Source organism: Panulirus ornatus, chromosome 17 (assembly GCF_036320965.1).
Source record: "Panulirus ornatus isolate Po-2019 chromosome 17, ASM3632096v1, whole genome shotgun sequence".
Lineage (NCBI taxonomy): Eukaryota > Metazoa > Arthropoda > Malacostraca > Decapoda > Palinuridae > Panulirus > Panulirus ornatus.
In genome coordinates this window covers 17,894,038-17,912,280 of record NC_092240.1, presented here as the reverse complement: position 1 = coordinate 17,912,280, position 18,243 = coordinate 17,894,038, and the positions used below count along the sequence as shown (strand labels likewise).

Sequence of the window (18,243 nt, the reverse complement as noted above, 5' to 3'; positions counted from 1 at the left end):
AAACTTCCAATAATCCATCAGACAAAATTTCACAGGTACCTAATAAATGAATACAACGAAAAACATACAAATGCATTAATTCATCTTTCTCACTCCAGACCCACATAATATACTTCAATACGGCAGATGACGGCAATGTAGTAATCTGTTATTTTCTGGTCTGGTTTTCCCTTTCGTTATGTCCTGTTAAATTCAATGTATGGTTTTCTTCCATTGTTTTCCCTGCCAGCTGCTGATGCCGTAGGAAGTAAAGGACAGAGAGCCGTCTTACTCTTCCATCCATTATTTCATCTACCTAAATCAGAAATAGGAATAGATTGAAACAATAATAAACAGATGACAAGTACATGGTTCAACGGGCTTTCTTTTATCTGCCTCAGGTACTCTCACTTACTGTTGCCTTTACCTGTCACCAATCCCTTCTCTGTCACCAAACAGTTCGGTAGATGGTGTTTCCCCATCACTAACTACCCCTTCCCTCACATTAAATAGTTCAGGAAATGACGTTTCTCCATTACCCTTATCCCTTCCCTATCCGATATCAAATAACTCAGATTTTGCTTTCCCGCCACCCTTACCCCTTCCCTTCAACGATCAGTTCAGAAGATACAAATATCATTCATATTTTACGGCGCCATGCAAGAAAGAAATATATTATGTTGTCGGCAGCCATACTGAACAAAACACGGTTGGTTGGATGTTTGGTCTTTAGGCCTATCTACTCCCAGGGAGGTCAACGTAAGTTACATCCACCAACCGAAAAATCTTTAACAACTTCTTCTAAGACCACATACACTCACTATGCATGTGGCCCATGCCCCAAGAAAAACTGACCAGCCAAGTGCCCCCAACCATAAGGCCCCAACACCAAACAATTACCCCTAATCCTCTCACTATAATATAATAATAAACGTCTCTTGAACTTCCTTCACTTACACTGGTTAGAACATATTAGATCAAGTAATTCAGCAGTGAATGGTCATTCTCTAAGTACTCGTTGCAAACGAAGGAATAAAGAACCTCCAAACCAAACAAGTAAGGGAGCGCAACCAAATTAATGTCCTGATCATGACAGCTGGACCACTGAGCACGACAATGGTTCCCTAAGGTATGATGGCGTATAGTCACTGATTTGACCCTCTATTCAGGTCAGTGACTAAAACATCATAACCCGGCGTGCTTCATCTTTTACGAATGCCGACCGGTGTCCTAAGTCACCAACAAAACACTGCAGAGGACCGACCGACCGCCGTCATGTATGGTGACACTCACAGGGCTGATAACCACATATCCCCTACAGTGAGTGAATTGGAATGATGTGGTATACCGGGGTCGACGTGCTGTCAATGAACTGAACCAGGGTATGTGAAGCGTCTGGGGTAAACCAATGAAAAGTCATTTGTTGTCTTTACCTAGCGCTACCTCGCGCGCGTGCGTGGGGAGGGGGGGGGGGGGTCATTTCATGTGTGGCGGGGTGGCCACGAGAATGAATAAAGGCAGCAAGTATGAATTATGTACATGTGTATATATGTATATGTCTGTGTATGTATATACATGTATACGGTGAAATGTTTAGGTATGTATGTATATGTGCGTGTGTGGAAGTGTATGTACATACATGTGTATGTGGGTGGGTTGGGCCATTCTTCCGTCTGTTTCCTTACGCTAACGTGGGAGACAGCGACAAAAAAAATTATATATATATATATATATATATATATATATATATATATATATATATATATATATATATATATATATATAACATTTAACGTTCATATTTTCTAGCTATCACGAATTTCAAACACATCAGATACAGCGGCTGGTACACCATCTGATCAAGAAATTACAAGTAATTTCAATTCAGGTCAGGAAACGTTTCGTGTTTAAGTGAACAAATTAACGTTTATACAAAAGAGATTTTTCAAAAAATGGGGCCTCTTAGCGTAGAACTCCCTCCATGTAACGTTAAAATACATAATTACGCACACAACACAAAGTTATAAGGGCAGTGTAGAGGGAAGAGGATTGCCGTAACTGGACCTGCCCTACATACTAAACTTCAAAGTTGGTCTGATACATCATGGTTGATGAAATTAACCTCGAGTGAATATAAAGTAATGGCGATTGTGGAATATGTTTCTGAAGCTTGATCACAATACTTTGAAAAACACAAAGAACTAATAGAAAACATCCAAAGGAGGGTAACAAACATAGTGCCAGAATTAAGACAACTGAGCTACATCGAGTAGTCAGAGGCCTTAAGGTTGTTCAACAATGAAAGAGAAGAAGGGGTGACAACCTTAAAGTTTTTAAACATGTTTGACATCAAAAGTGAACAATCATTTGAAAGCTAAAAGGAAAGAACAACCTACGGCCAGAAAATGAAATCTACCAATAAACAAAGAAAATATGAGTAAAATACTTTTAAAGTATGGGGTGTGGATCAATGTAATGAACTGAATGATGAAATTATGACTACCCACAGCAAACATAAGTTTTAAAAGTTGTGACACTAGAAATACACACACACACACACACACACACACACACACACACACACACGAGAAAAATGGAAGTGCATGTACTTTTGACAAACATGCATTTTGGTAAAAATATAAAAATCCGTCTCGAAATGTTCCACTTTGACCGCATATCATATACTAACACCATTCACCAACATTCACCACCATGTTCAACGAGTTCATTACTTATAAAAAAGAACTATCCTCCGTACCAGTTAGTTCCGTGCACATGGTCTGGGGCACGTCAACAATTCCCCAGCACAACAGGTGCAGCATCACTTGCCAGAGGGAAAGTTCCACAAAGTTTCAGGCATGTACGGAAACTATCGTCAGAATTTTTACCCCTAGAACATGACGGTATGACCCTTGAGCACGACGGTACGACCCTTAGGTATGATGGCTTGGCCTGAGACCTGACCCTCAAGTTCAGGTCATAATCCAGGCCATCATACTTGAGAATTGCGCTTTCATGCCCAAACAGTTAAAGGTTCAAGGGCCTTACCGATCTACAGCTACACAGGAGAGGACCCCATTATGACAGACACTACCTCCCCATCCGCTGACACATAGGTTTCAAGCATATCAATGTAAAAGGTTTGTAGAGATCTTACAATCCGTTTTACAATTTTTTCTTGTGAAAAACATTAATAACACTAACTTCTTACAAAACTGAAGGACTTACCCGGAAACACTGTACATTAGAGACACAATATTTACCCTCTGAAACTATCTAGAATAAAAGAAAATAGAAGTATAACACACCGAAACTCTACTTAGTCTTCTTTCGAACTTGCGACTCCGTTTTTCAATCATTGTGTCTGATTATTCCTCCGGAATATAGTGTATGCTATAATTTGTTTCGCGCAGTTGCGAAATGTCAATATTCTAAAGCAACTCTGAATTTATCTTAGCTTCAGTCTCAACACTCAAAATTTGCACTCGTCACATTCCGAAGTCTTCTCAATCACCAACATTTAACGTTCTTCACATGGGTGGTTATGGCTTTCATAAAACAGCGACAGAGGAGAAAGATCAATTCCATCCGCTTCCAGAATCCATGAAGACTACAAGCGTTAGAAGATATCCTTCAAAAGCAGAGTCAGCAGCCAGTTCAAGTCAAGCAATCCCACACGGAGAGACTCTCTTGACAGGAAACATCGGCACAACCTTTCTCTTCGCCACCCAACTCTCGACTGAGCTACACGTTCCTACTGCAGACGTATTTACAGGTGGCCTTGCATGAGGTGCCACCTTGCTCATTGTTACGGGAATTTAATAGACAAAAAGATTATTTCTACGGTTATGAATACGCAAGTCAATTCTACAAGACATTATGGGAAAAATAAATAGCGAAGAAATTAAAAATAAAAAAGGTGATGCAAGAGTGATACCATATTTCCTGCACTGCAACAACTAAGTAGCATCAGCAACACGTTCAGGCCCAGCTGGCTCAGTGTCACGGCGCTCCTCGCACCACAGCAACGGGTGTTCTCTCGCCTGCCGCCCTCACCTGAGCAGCTGTGATGATGGGGCAGAGTGAAGTGAGACCAGCTTAGATAATGCTATCAGGCTAAATGGCGATGTTGGCGGGATGACTGAGAGGAACTTCACAAGGTTAATTGCTGATACACGGCATAGTACTGTGCACTTAATTTGGGTCCGTTGAAACTCCCTCCCTCTCTAAAATGACATAAACATCGTGTTCGAACATTATTGCGAATCTACTTTTTTTTTTTCACTTTTGGAGGCAGGTCAAGCAACACGGCAAACTAAACCGGTCGCTGTAAATCTAAGTGTATGTGTTGAAAACACGAGGCTCTTACTACAACTACAGGAAGCCTCCTTCTTGAGTTAACCCTAACTTGTTTACCTATACGCTCAAGACTTGTAGCGTCCTGCCCAGGCCACAGCACGTGTGGTGGTAAGTAGCATGTGGGATGGCACATACACGGATTAAACTGATTTCTCACTGTGGCATGCCGGATCTGACTAGACTAGGCTTGCTTCTGGCAAGTCTCCATATAAATCTACCGCAGGTGCAGCATGCTATATTGGTATAAAGTAAAATCTATCCATGTCTCTGCGCTGGCCTGTGAAACGTCACCACTTCATATTCTTTTCTCCCGAGCAATATGCTCCGGTTATTGACATCAGTATTGTTCCTGGAAAAAAAAGAGGCAGATTCATAAAAGAATGACAGAAAAGAGTGGGAAGGAGATAGAAAGAAAGGAGAAAGCAAGAAACAGTACAGGATGGAGAAAAAGTGAAAGGAAAGGAAAGGTTAGGAAGTTGAGAGAAAGAGAGAGAGAGAGAGAGAGAGAGAGAGAGAGAGAGAGAGAGAGAGAGAGAGAGAGAGAGAGAGAGAGAGAGAGAGAGAAAGAGAGTAGGTTAAGAAGCAACAGAGGGAGAGGCAAACCAGGGGAAAAAAAAAAAAAAGGATCGTCTGAGCTCAACATTAAGCGCACTAAGTAGTTATTCTGCAGTCGCGAGAGAAACTTGAGTGGCAAGTGACTGCCCTCACTACCCACATAACTACGAGTGGCAAGTGACTGCCCTCACTACCCACATAACTACGAGTGGCAAGCGACTGCCCTCACTACCCACATAACTGGTAGCAAGGCTGCAACTTTAGCATCGAGCCAGAATACCTAAACCATGCATAGTTTGCTTATTCCTGACAACATAGGACTGGGAAGTATTCTTATATTAACGAAACTGAGCGCCATTCCTTTCTCATCACAAAACTGGATTTCGCTCTGCTAAGACCTTCTCTCCTATGTGACTCACCCCTATTGGTACCTCTCTTAAGGTGAGACTCCTGCAGTAGCCCTTGCTATTTCCAAAGCGTTCGACAGAGTGTGACATAAGTCTTTGTAGTCGCTGATGAAGCGAGTTCCCCCTCCTACCATACACCAACAGTGAAGTTCCTCTGCGTCTTATCTTATCGCCTACTCTCAGTAAATGATCTCTCTTCTAACTTCCAGCACTATCGACTCTTATTCTGATGATTTTACTTCACACATTTCAACTCATCTGCCCTCCCTTCTTCATTCAAACACTCGTTATCTTTTTCGTACTGACAATATTTCCTCTCTCATATCGGACTTGAGCAGCATCTCAGGATGGGAAACCAGTAACCTACTGAACCTTATCCTTAAAACGCAATTTCTCCCCACATCTCTTTCGTTCTTTTCCCTCTGTTCAACTTCAAAACACCACAATTCAACCCAGTAATAACATAAATACATTGGCCATACCGACATCCCCCACCACTCCATCCTCGAAACCCCAAATAATCAAGATCACAAAATCTGCTTCTCAAAAGCTAGTGGCGGTGTAGAGAAGCCGTGATCATATTTCTTGAGGAGCAAACTCATATCTAAAGATATGTTGTTTGCCCTAGGATGAAGTACGGCTTATACATCAGGGGTGGCCTTTCCTTAACCTTTACATTACACAGACTGTAATCACATGCCTTACGTTTCATTTATTCTCCAGGCATCACGGCTCTTCAACCATTCCTCGCTGTACGCCATGACGTTGCAGTTCTCTCTCTGTTCTCCACATATCATTTTCACTATTGTTCTCCTGAGATGTCTGCACTTGTACCCGCCCTCAAAATCCTGGACCCGTGGAAAAAGTGTGGTTGATCCTCTCTACAATTTCATTGTGAAGACCGGCCACTTGAAGGCTGACCGTTATGATAACTTCTTTCCTAGAAGAGCTCAGCTGTGGTGTTCTCTTCCTCCTTTCTTCAATCCCTCTTCCCACGCCATTCCTGCCTTTAAGAGTCAGGTGTACGAACACCTGCAGAGCTGTGATTAAATTCAAATGTCTTCGTCTCTCATTTTATTCCTTTCATCCCAGATGGCCTCTGATTGAGGCATGATTTGCTAGTGCCATGTCGGCCACAAAGAAGTGAAAAACAAAATGAAACAGTTTTTGTAAAAAATTCACTTCTGGTCACCATGTGGTCACACATCCACCCATTATCAGTAAGTATGTGACAGATGTGCGGTTTCAGTTTCATCCAATGACAACTGTGAGAGGTGATCAGAGAAAACAGTTCCTGCATATACCTATACACGCAGCTCAACTCATGATTTTTGTTAATCTTCACAAATAGCCAATTTACATAAAGTTCCATGCACATCTGCAACATGGAACACACAAGCATAATTTCAGTTTGATCCATTAATATCCGCAGGAGCAGCTGAAGACACAAACTATATTGTATATTTCTTATCTGATGAACGATCGAACACACAATACAAACACATGGAGGGACAGGTGCAAACCAACATGCATCCACTTGCTTCACAATGGAAGGAATGGATCTCTTCAACATAAAGTACATCAGTCGGTGGGTTATTTTCCTAGTGCCACAACCGTCTACATCCGTTCTCTGTTTCCTTGGGCTGTGTGTAAGACAGACCGGGTCTAATTCCACCAAATAAACCCATCCACGTTATCAGACTTACTAGAAATACACTTACCAGGCAAGACTGATCTACAGTCCAGCTGAAGCAACATACAATCTAAATTCGTGGACGATTTTAAGTTGGAAAATAAATCTACAATAGAAACTGAACTGCAGCCTCAGACTGACATAGGCAAACTAATGGAATGGTCTAATTAATGGTAAATGAACTTTAAGACAGACAAGTGCAAAGTTTTACACATCAGCAGTAAAAATGAAAAGGTAAAAGCTATAATATGAATTCTGTTGAGATACAAAAGGAAAAAGGGGAAAAGAACTTGGGTGTGATAATCTTTAGTGAGCCAAAGCCAAGTAAACAGTGAACAGAAGCAATAAAAAAGGCCAACACAATTCTTGGACTCAAAGGTAAGTCTCTATGTCTTCCCCTTCACCATTATCCCAATATAACCGTAAGCTTAACCCCTACAGTCAGATACAAGTCGATGTTAAAACTTATTGTTCAGATATACGGATACGTGATACAACGTATAATGCGATAGTCCAATACTATTACCTAAGTAAGTTAACTACAATGTTAGCGACACACCGTGGAAGTAAATCAGATTCACAACAGTGACCATTAACAGAAAGTTTACTTTTACGAAGACATAGAGACTGTGAACGTAGACTTAACTTCCCAGATGAAAACGGATCGAATTAGTCTCAAGATATCATTCTCACTCTTTACAAATCTCTGTTGCGTCCCTATCCGGAATATTGTGACCAATTTTCGTCACTTTTCGTCACCCTTCTTTGAGGAAAGAATACAGAGGATGAAGACAGAACAGAAACAAGCAACAAAGGTGATTCACTGAATGAGAAACAAATACTATGAGAGCAGAAGAAAACAACTGACTTCATTTCGCTTCGAAAAAAAAAAGGAGGTTCAGAGGTGATGTAATACAATTATACAAACTCATTAAAGGCTTCGATAACCTTGATCTCATGAGCTACTTAAGGATATATTTGTCAGCTGTCACTCGTAGTATGGATATAAACTCGTGGGCAAACGTTTTACTCAAATGTGGCAAAGTGCTTTTTCTTCAACAGAGTTATGAGCATATGGAACGATTTACCAATAAGTGTAGTTGAAAGCAATGCCATAAATACTTTGAAACATAGACATGATAAGACTGTTTACCAAATGGCGTCCTAGCTACGTCGCTTCCTTGTATATCAACTGACTTTTTCTCTTTCTTGTAACTCCCCTGATGTGATCCTTACACGAAAGTGCACATGGGAACTTATCGTGTTTCATTTCCCCGTGAATTAGAAGGAATAGACATGATAAATATTTTGCTTCACATCCACGGCTAACATTATTTACACTTCCCTCAGCCATACGATAAGCATACAGGACTTCCTCCTTGAAAAATCTGTAAGTCTCTCTAGTTCTCCACATTCATCAATGATTTTCTATTCTTTTCCACTACCACAGCAGCCTCACACTGACCCAGGGGTCTGTAGCTGTTTGAATCCAGATGTATCCCCCCCCCCCCCACTCTCTCTCTCTCTCTCTCTCTCTCTCTCTCTCTCTCTCTCTCTCTCTCTCTCTCTCTCTCTCTCTCTCTCACTCCTGTCGCCTCCGTGCCTCTTACTTCCTGCCCCTTCCATCTTTCCTAACCACCCTTTCCCTCCTCCACCCTAACCCTTCTTTCCTCCAGCCTGTCCCTTCTCTCTCCCTTCTTGCTCCCTTACTCTTCCTTCCCGACCCGTCTCCCTTCCCTGCACCCCCTCTTAATTCCTGCCTTCTCTTTCTTCTTTCCCAACTCCTCCTACTTCCTTCCTAACCCTTCCAGCCTCCTAGTAATACCTTCCCACCCTCATTCCCTCCTGATCCCTCCTTTTTTCCTTCTCACCCCTCCTACTTACGTCTAGCCCCATCTTTATTCGTTTTCGCATTTTCCATCTTTCTTCATACCCCTTCCCTCTTCCTGCCCGGCCCATCCTTCTTCCGTTCCAACCCTTTTCTCTTCCTTCCTGCCCCTTGCCTCTTCCTTTCCGCTGCCTCCATCTCCCTTCCCACTCATTCTTTACTCTTCCCCTCCCACCCCTCACCTTCTTTCCCACCATCTGTCTCCTTCCTCTCACCACTTTCCTCTTCCTTGCCGTCCCTTCCACACACTCCCACACCCAATCTTCCCACTTGTCACTTCAGTCACTTTCCCTCTCTCCTTTTCCATCCAAACTTCTTCCAATTTTCCTTCTTCCCTCCCATTTCACCACCTTATTCCCGACTCTTGCTCTTGCCTCCTATCACCCCTTCCCCCTTTTCTCCCCGCTCTTGCCTCCCCAGGCCGCATCATTCCCCATATGGTCATCCGTACACAGCTCACCAGGCCTCCCACACTTTGGCGACCTCTCGTCACGACCATGGCAACGTCACCCGTGACCTGCAGCCCTACCAACCCACTCACGCGATCCTAAACTACTCTGCACAACCACACACTCCCCCGCATAATCCCACACTCTTCCGCACAATCCCACACTCACTTACACAGCTCCACACTGCTCTTCATAACCCCACTTTCCTCAGCACAGTCCCACATCCCAGGTACAATGCCACCCCTTTGCACCACCTCATACTTCCCTGTACAATTCCAAATTTCCCCGCATCATCCCACTCCCTCCACAATCCCACACTCTCCGTGCAATCTCAGATTTCTCTGTACAATATCACACTCTCCCGTACAATTCTACTCTCCTTTGTAGAATTCCTCACTCCAGTTCACGATTCTAAACACCCTGTACAATCCCAGACCCGCTGTACAATCCTAAACTCCTGTACATAATCCCTTACTTCCCTGTATAATCCCACACTACCCTCTGGAATCCCACACTCATCTGCATTATCTCACACTCCTTTGTACAACCCTTTGTAGGCCATAAAATCCCACACTCCTCCGCAAAATCCCACACTACCCGATACAATCTCATATTCTGCAGGATTCCAGGCTCCTCTGCACAATCCCATACTCCCTAAACTTTCCCACACCTTCCTGCACAATCCCACATCCCCCACACTCATCTCCAAAATCCCATACTCCCTTACGCATTTCCACACTCCTCCGCACAATATCATATTCACAAACATCATCTGACTCAAAAGACTTTAAATCGTCTCATCAACATTCCTACAAAGTCAGTGAGCCTTCATATCAAAACGATTGTACTGTACACAGCCAAAAATCCATCAAGTCCCTTTCGTAAAAGAGCAGTCATCATACAAACCATCTTGGACTCCCTGTAAAACCCCCGCAGCTCCTTACAAGTACTATCAAGCTCTTACATACACGAGCAAGGTACTTACACAACCCATACACCTTAGAGCACAACCCCTCATGCTGTTTGATATAAACCAACACAGATATTTTTCCTAACACTACCTCTACTAAAGTCAATCCGCTTTTCAGGAATGGAATATACTTCCAAAAGTACATTCCTTTCAGTACATAAAACAAAAAAATCCAGCTTAATAATCATAACAACAATAATAATATGAAACAAAATAATAACGAACAGCCACTATTACAACTGCGGCGGTAATATTTCTCAGGATCACCGTGGGAGATACAGCAATAGAGTCTTATGAAAATGATGAGGTCTACAGATCCAGGTAGGAGACGGGCCGACCCAAGCCTATCATCACGAGCTGTGCAGTTAACCAAATGTAGGGACACATCATCGTTATAACCGTCATGCTGTATAACGAGTTTTTACGTAATATATGAACAAGTGCAAAAACGGAAAGTGAAAGGCGTAATCTGCATCAACCAACGGTACCTACTGATGCATTGGAAACTGGGACCAAGTTATATCCTCGACCAAATGTCACTGTTCAGGTCCTCTACATTCCATTATAGTAGTGTAGATTATCTTCCCGACAATTATTACTCGCACGACAGAAAAACACCTATAGCAAATCATTCATTTCGAAAATCTATATATATATATATATATATATATATATATATATATATATATATATATATATATATATATATATATATTACACAAGTACATATTCATACTCGCTGCCTTCATCCATTCTCGTCGCCACCCCACAGCACATGAAACAGCACCCCCCCCCCTTCCCCCAATGCGCGCGCGAGGTAGTGCTTCGAAAAAGAGAGGCCACATTCGTTCATACTTAGTCTCTAGCTGTCATGTCTAATGCATCGAAACCACAGCTCCCTTTCCACATCCAGGCCCCACAAAACTTTCCATGGTTTTACCCCAGACGCTTCACATGCCCTGGTTCAATCCACTGACGGCACGTCGACCCCGGTATACCACATCGTCCCAATTCACTTTATTCTTTGCACACTTTTCACCCTCCTGTATGTTCAGGCCCCGATCGCTCAAAATCTTTTTTACTCCATCCTTATACCTCCAATTTGGTCTCCCAATTCTCCTCGTTCCCTCCACCTCTAACACACATATCCTTGTCAATCTTTCCTCACTCATTCTCTCCGTGTGACCAAACCATTTCAATACAGCCTCTTCTACTCTCTCAACCACACTCTTTTCATTACCACACATCTCTCTTGCCCTTTCATCATTTACTCAATTAAAGTACCTCACACCACATACTGTCTTCAAACATTCCATTTCCAACACATCCACACTCCTCCGCATAACCCTATCTATAGCCCATATATATATATATATATATATATATATATATATATATATATATATATATATATATATATATATATATATGGGCAATTCAGAAAAGGCATCCAACCATAGAAACCATAAAGTTCACTCTGTACATCTAGTGGTTTGACTGTAAACTAGGACCCCTAATGGCCAAACCTCCCCGCTGGCGCCACTAGCAAGGCCAAGCTAGCAATCAGCGGAAACTGGCCGAGTTCTTGCTGTTGTAAATAGGTCAAGAGCGTTGCCTACCCTGGCAGCAACACACAATTAGCAGGGTAAGTTGCGAGGATGGTGCAACGATACATGCTTCACTTACGTTGCAACGGGAACCGTAGTTACATAATGATCAGAAGATACTGTAACCCATGTATTTAGGAACCACACCTCACCGTAACCGCAGCGTTACAAACCCTGACTATAATAGCACTATGAAAAAGTAATGAGAATGAAATAATAAAATAAGTAATCATCAAAGGTGTTGGACGCCTCAAACACCATGGAAACCACAACGTGCATGTGTTACTGCGAGTCATGAAGCCGCTGCCGGGGTGACTGAGCACAAGCCAGCCAAAACAAAGCCACGTGGGTATTGCAGGAATTGCTTCAGACCGAGCCAAGGTTGCCCCACTTGCCAAGTGCTCCAGCAGACAAGGGACAGTGCACTGCCACTTGTGACATAACGCACCCATGCATGTCTCTTGATAAAAAAAAAAAAAATGTATTAACAGCATAGTGTATTGATAAAAAAAATGTATTAACAGTACAGTGTAATGATAAAAAAAGTATTAAAAAGTGGGACGTGATGCTGGCGTCTAGTGCTGAGCCAGACGCCTATGGTACCGTGATGGTGGCAATGCAAAAACTTGCAATAACGTATGTAGGCGGAAGCAGTATGGTGTTGTCTGTGATGATGTTCATAAGACAAAACTAAACAACGGTCAACACCACCGGCACGAAGGGTAAAATGCTGCCCCATTAACAACACTGGCCGGGAAGGTGAGTATCAGGTTGTAATATCTACTGTTATCGAGCAGGCCCGAGGACTTGTGCCAGGCTGGGCATCTAGATAAGGGGAGCCACACCAACTCTGGCCAACCCTAACAAATCCAGGAAGCTGAGACCGGTCCATCATAGAACCCGCCACAGCTGGGCGACGATCATAGTGACGGTGTTAAAGCTAAGCTTCTGCTTGACGTACACTTGGTGGGCAGTAACACGCATTCCACCCTGCCTTTCCCACCCGTAACTACACAGACCTTACATTCTACACTAAACAGAACTAACGGATCAACAGAAGTAATTAACCGGAAATTGGCAAACATATGTGAAAATTGTGTGTGTGTGTGTGTGTGTGTGTGTGTTACCGGACTCAGCCTGCAAGTGGTAACACTGCGAAACAAATCACCATAACAAAGCTGCATCATCGTCAATAGACGGAAAAAAATTCTTGCTTTAAAGGTAACTGATATTTCCCTGCTTATACGTGGAGTGTAGCCTTGTATATATATGCACTATAATCGTCTGTGTGTGTGTGTGTATGTATATATATATATATATATATATATATATATATATATATATATATATATATATATATATATATCTGGCGTAGTCATGAAGCAGACACGTGACAATCACAGATGAACTTGTAAACCACGAAGGAAAAATAAAACGGGGGATAGAAAAAGATTTAAGCGTGTATATCAACAAATCTTCAGGAGCAAATTGTAACAGATCACAGGACAAATTTTTATTACAAAGACACCAACAAACGTTAACAGAGTCACATCTAGGAAGGTAGTGAACACGTGAGGACAGTGGGGGAAGCCCTGGGGAGACATGGCACTCAGGTACCTTACAATTTGATTGGATCACATGGGGTACGCCATATAGGTCACTATGAAACATATGGAAAATAATACTATCTAAATCAAATCAACTTCTACTAATATTCACCTGCATGAGAGAAGATTGAAATAAATTTCTATTTATAAATATTTAACACTTTCTTTCGTCATTTACAAGTTTCAAAAAAAATTCTATTTATAAAATTTTTGCACATTCTTTCGTGGTTTACAAGTTCATATATATATATATATATATATATATATATATATATATATATATATATATGCAGAGGTGTGAGTTTGTTGAGTGTTCCTGGGAAATTATATGGGAGGGTATAAATTGAGAGGGTCAAGGCGTGTGCAGAGCGTCGGATTGGGGAGGAGCAGTGTGGTTTCGGAAGTGGTAGAGGATGTGTGTATCAGGTGTTTGCTTTGAAGAATGTATGTGAGAAATACTTAGAAAAGCAGGTGGATTTGTCTGTAGCATTTATGGATCTGGAGAAAGCATATGATAGATTCGACAGAGGGTGAAAGGCGTGCAAGGAATAGAGTGAATTGGAACGATGTGGTATACCGGGGTCGACGTGATGTCAATGGATTGAACCAAGGCATTTGAAGCGTCTTGAGTAAACCATGGAAAGTTTTGCGGGGCCTGGATGTAGAAAGGAAGTTGTGGTTTCGGTGCATTACACATGACAGCTAGAGACTGTGTGTGAACGAATGTGGCCTTTGTTGTCTTTTCCTAGCGCTACCTCGCACGCACGCACCCTCACGGGGTGAGGGGGGGGGGGGGTGCCATTTCAAGTGTGGCGGGGTGGTGGCGAGAATGGATGAAGGTAGCATGTACGAATATGTACAGGTGTATATATGTATATGTCTGTGTATGTAAATGTATGTATCCGTTGAAATGTATATGTATGTTTATATGCGTGTGTGGGCGTTTATGTAAATACATGTGTATGTGGGTGGGTTGGGCAATTCTTTCATCTGTTTCCTTGCGCTACCTCGCTAACGCGGGAGACAGCGACAAAGTATAATAAATAAATAAATAAATAAATAAATAAAATGAATAAATAAATAAATAAATACACACACACACACACACACACACATATATATATTTTTTTCATACTATTCGCCATTTCCCGTGTTTACGAGGTAGCGTTAAGAACAGAGGACTGAGCCTTTGAGGGGAATATCCTCACTTGGCCTCCTTCTCTGTTCCTTCTTTTGGAAAATTAAAAAAACGAGAGGGGAGGATTTCCAGCCCCCCGCTCCCTTCCCTTTTAGTCGCCTTCTACGACACGCAGAGAATACGTGGGAAGTATTCTTTCTCCCCTATCCCCAGGGATAGCATATATATATATATATATATATATATATATATATATATATATATATATATATATATATATATATATTCGGCATATCCCGCGTGAGCGAGGTAGCGTTAAGAATAGAGGACTGAGCCTTAGAGGGAATGTCCTCACTTGGCCCCCTTCTCAGTTCCTTCTTTTGGAAAATTATAAACTGGGGGGAGGATCTCCAGCCCCCGCTCCCTCCCCTTTCAGTCGCCTCCTACGACACGCAGGGAATACGTGGGAAGTAATTCAGTACTTTGTTATGCGACCTACCAATATAACAAGGCCGGCGTAAAGCGAATTCTCTTACATTTGCATAATATGTGATATGTTGTTACGCGTCAGATATTCAGCGTGTTTAAAAGCGAAATATATCTTCAAATGACCATCAATTTCTCTTTACATGCTTAATGAGAATTTAGACTATAAGTGGCTCGTGAAGACAATTTCTAAAGGTAATGGTGGCAAATACTGCTGTATCAAATACAGTGTTTGTCCATTTACATTATCTGTTTACCTATGTAGCGTTTAAATGTACGATACCTCGGTAAAACAGCGTGTCTGCTTCTGTGGACCAGTGCGCTAACCAACAACCTGGCTATTACCATGTTACTGACAGGTGGAAAATATCCTATGAAGATTAAGTTATAACTAACAGAACACGCACGAAACTTGGGTTACCCTTGCTTTCTGGATGTACCTAATACGATTCGCCACATTAACTATACGTTTAATCACAATTTTTTTCACCTTACATATGAATTCAATCTGCATGAAATATATGCACACATTCAATATGTTTTTCAAAACTTTGAGGAAAGACAACAAAGAAGCAAAATGAGAAAGAAGATAAGAGGTTAGTAGCCAGTCTGTTGCTCCTCCTGACGAGGGAATGTTGCCTATTCCTTGTATTTGGCGAATCAGTTATCTCGCACGAGATCCCGGGGCTGGCGGCTCCTCTTTGGCGGTGTGGATCGATGCATAGGTAATTGGTGTTAGGTTAATCCGTGGTATATACAACTCAAAGGGACGGGACAATACGTGTGTAAAACTCTTTATGTACAATACGCGCGGGCGTTCGTAGTGTAGTGGCGAGCATTACTGATCATGAGTCCACGGTCCAGCAAATGGTCGGACCCGCATGGCTTCGAATCCTGGATATGGCAGTCGGTCTACACCCAGCACAGGTATTCATTTTTCTCTCAGGGATAAAAGGGAACCTGGCTTGGGCTCGGGTATATGCGTGTGCACTTATACAGAAGAGTACAAATATGGTACGTAAATACAAGGTTAAGAGACGGGTCAGCACGAACGTGAAACTCTCTCTCCGTAATACACAACCAGTAAACACAAATGGGAATAGTAATCACGGGCTAGACCGGGTTCCAATCTATACGAGGCAGCCGGCCCTCAGCGAACCCAGCAGTTCATCCTCCCCTTGGGGTCGATAAATGGGTACCTGGCTTAGGTTGGGGTATGTGAGTGAGTGTATATGCATGAGTGAAGACATGGTACATATGCTAGGTTACGAGATGAGGTAACATGAATGTAAAACTCCTCGTGACACACAAACAGCAATCACGCAATGACGTATTCATGTAGCTAAAATCCTGATAATCTTTTTGGTGTACTGAAAATGAATATGAATGAGTTAATGTTTTACGCATTTCCCTTGTACTGCTTATAGACTAAAGTGAGGCTGCGTGAAATAAAAAATGCAGCTGGTAAACGAGCCGACATTGAAGCCAATGACGAATTCCCACATCGCTGCTCACTATGGTGAAGCAACCTCGGGAAAAAAGTATATCTTAATTGACCAAGGAGACGAGCTGATATAATCCGGTACGAGCATTTTGTACATGATCTGATTACAATTGTTGACCTACATATGTACTAAGCTCTGGAGATATTAAACACACTTCAGTTTTACGCATTACCTTGATAACTGTGATAATAACTATCATGTTGTACTGCTTACCGCTAGCAGGCCACACCACGACGTGAGAGTACACATGAGTGGGGGGCCTCGCTACACCATGATAACTAACCACAAGGACGACCTTACCCTACACCAGCCACAGTATCAACAAGTTCACATGACTTAGCCCTTTGTGTTAAACTGCACCCTAACTGATGATCAATCATCTTTCCACCAGTCATAATGAAGTTCACAGTTTGATCATGATAATTATGATCTTAATACAACCACAACCTTCGCAATATCATCTCACCGGAAACGTGTTAACTCCTACATCGTTCCAACATCTTCATGAATACAAGACGTTCAGTCGCTTCTCAGCCTATAATAATTTCCAATACATTTTCTTTTAAAGAATAAACGCTTTCCCCATGTATTCTTCAATTATAAACGCCCTTAAGCATTAACAGAATCTATCTCTGTGCAGACAATCACATTAAATATCATACAGCATAGTTTATATATAACCTGATCGATCAAGCCAAAATCTACTACCTTAGTGAACGTTCAGTCTCGTTCGAATAAGCCTTACTGAGTCGCCTTAATTGAAGGCGTGGTACAGGAGGCTCTCTCTTCATAACAAACATGTCTATGAAAAACTCAAAAATTATGAGATTTCAATTCATAACCTAATATAATTTCCTCCGTATTGGTTCCCTATGCAATTGCGTTTACACACAGATCCCTAAAAAAATACTATATGGTTATTTGTTAACATATGAGGAATGAATTAATCAAAACAATCAATATCAGTATAGCGCCCTTTATCCTCATAACTTCCATCAGGAACATTATCAGACTCGAATATCATATCGGTGAAGTTCATAAGGTCAGGAGTTTCTCCGTCCTTCTCCTCTGGTTCCTCTATTATTAATTCCGCAAGTTCCTTTGGCCTAAGATCACCATCTGCCCACATAAACTTCCAGTTTCCATCTGCTACTTCCCACACGTTTCCTTCCGGTGGAGGAGTATTGGGACTGCCTGACCTGCTTAGTCCCAGATGAGGATTTGGTGTGATCCGCTCTCTACACATGCACACTGTTGGGCGGGTGAAGACTAATGTCTCCTCGATCGCAGCTTCACAGCAACATCCCTGGCTTGGTAGTGAACCTATCACAAATGTTTCTCATGATGCAGTATCATATGCTGGCGTCAGTGGTGTATGAGCTTCGGTACAGGAGGCACGTGATATGTTCTCGTCTCTCATCTGTGTAATACTCAACATAAGTTGATTTCCCTTGTTCCTGGAAAATGCCAAGGAAGTCTGGATGCTGTTGTACGGTTATAAGAGGTCAGTTTTCTTTTCCTTGCCAATGTGCTCTTGGCATCACAGCCACTTACGACGTGTATTGCTGGGAGTGCCGTTCCAATACATCTCTTTCCACAC

The 18,243-nt window shown here is 42.1% G+C and overlaps 1 protein-coding gene across 7 annotated transcripts in view; it reads right to left on the bottom strand.

The window, feature by feature from the left end:
• LOC139754593 (inositol hexakisphosphate and diphosphoinositol-pentakisphosphate kinase-like) overlaps positions 1-18,243 on the bottom strand; it is a 268,273-nt gene that overhangs the window by 66,617 nt on the left and 183,413 nt on the right. For 2 of the 7 annotated variants that reach the window (XM_071672002.1, XM_071672006.1), the window contains exon 1: positions 3,288-3,726. The exons of 4 other annotated variants lie outside the window; for them this stretch is intronic. In XM_071672002.1, the coding sequence (XP_071528103.1) occupies positions 3,288-3,338 (51 nt within the window). In that variant the 5' untranslated portion in view covers positions 3,339-3,726. Of the gene's footprint in view, positions 1-3,287; positions 3,727-3,916; positions 4,048-18,243 lie in introns of those variants that run through there. One more of the 7 variants, XM_071672004.1, reaches the window with a different exon arrangement.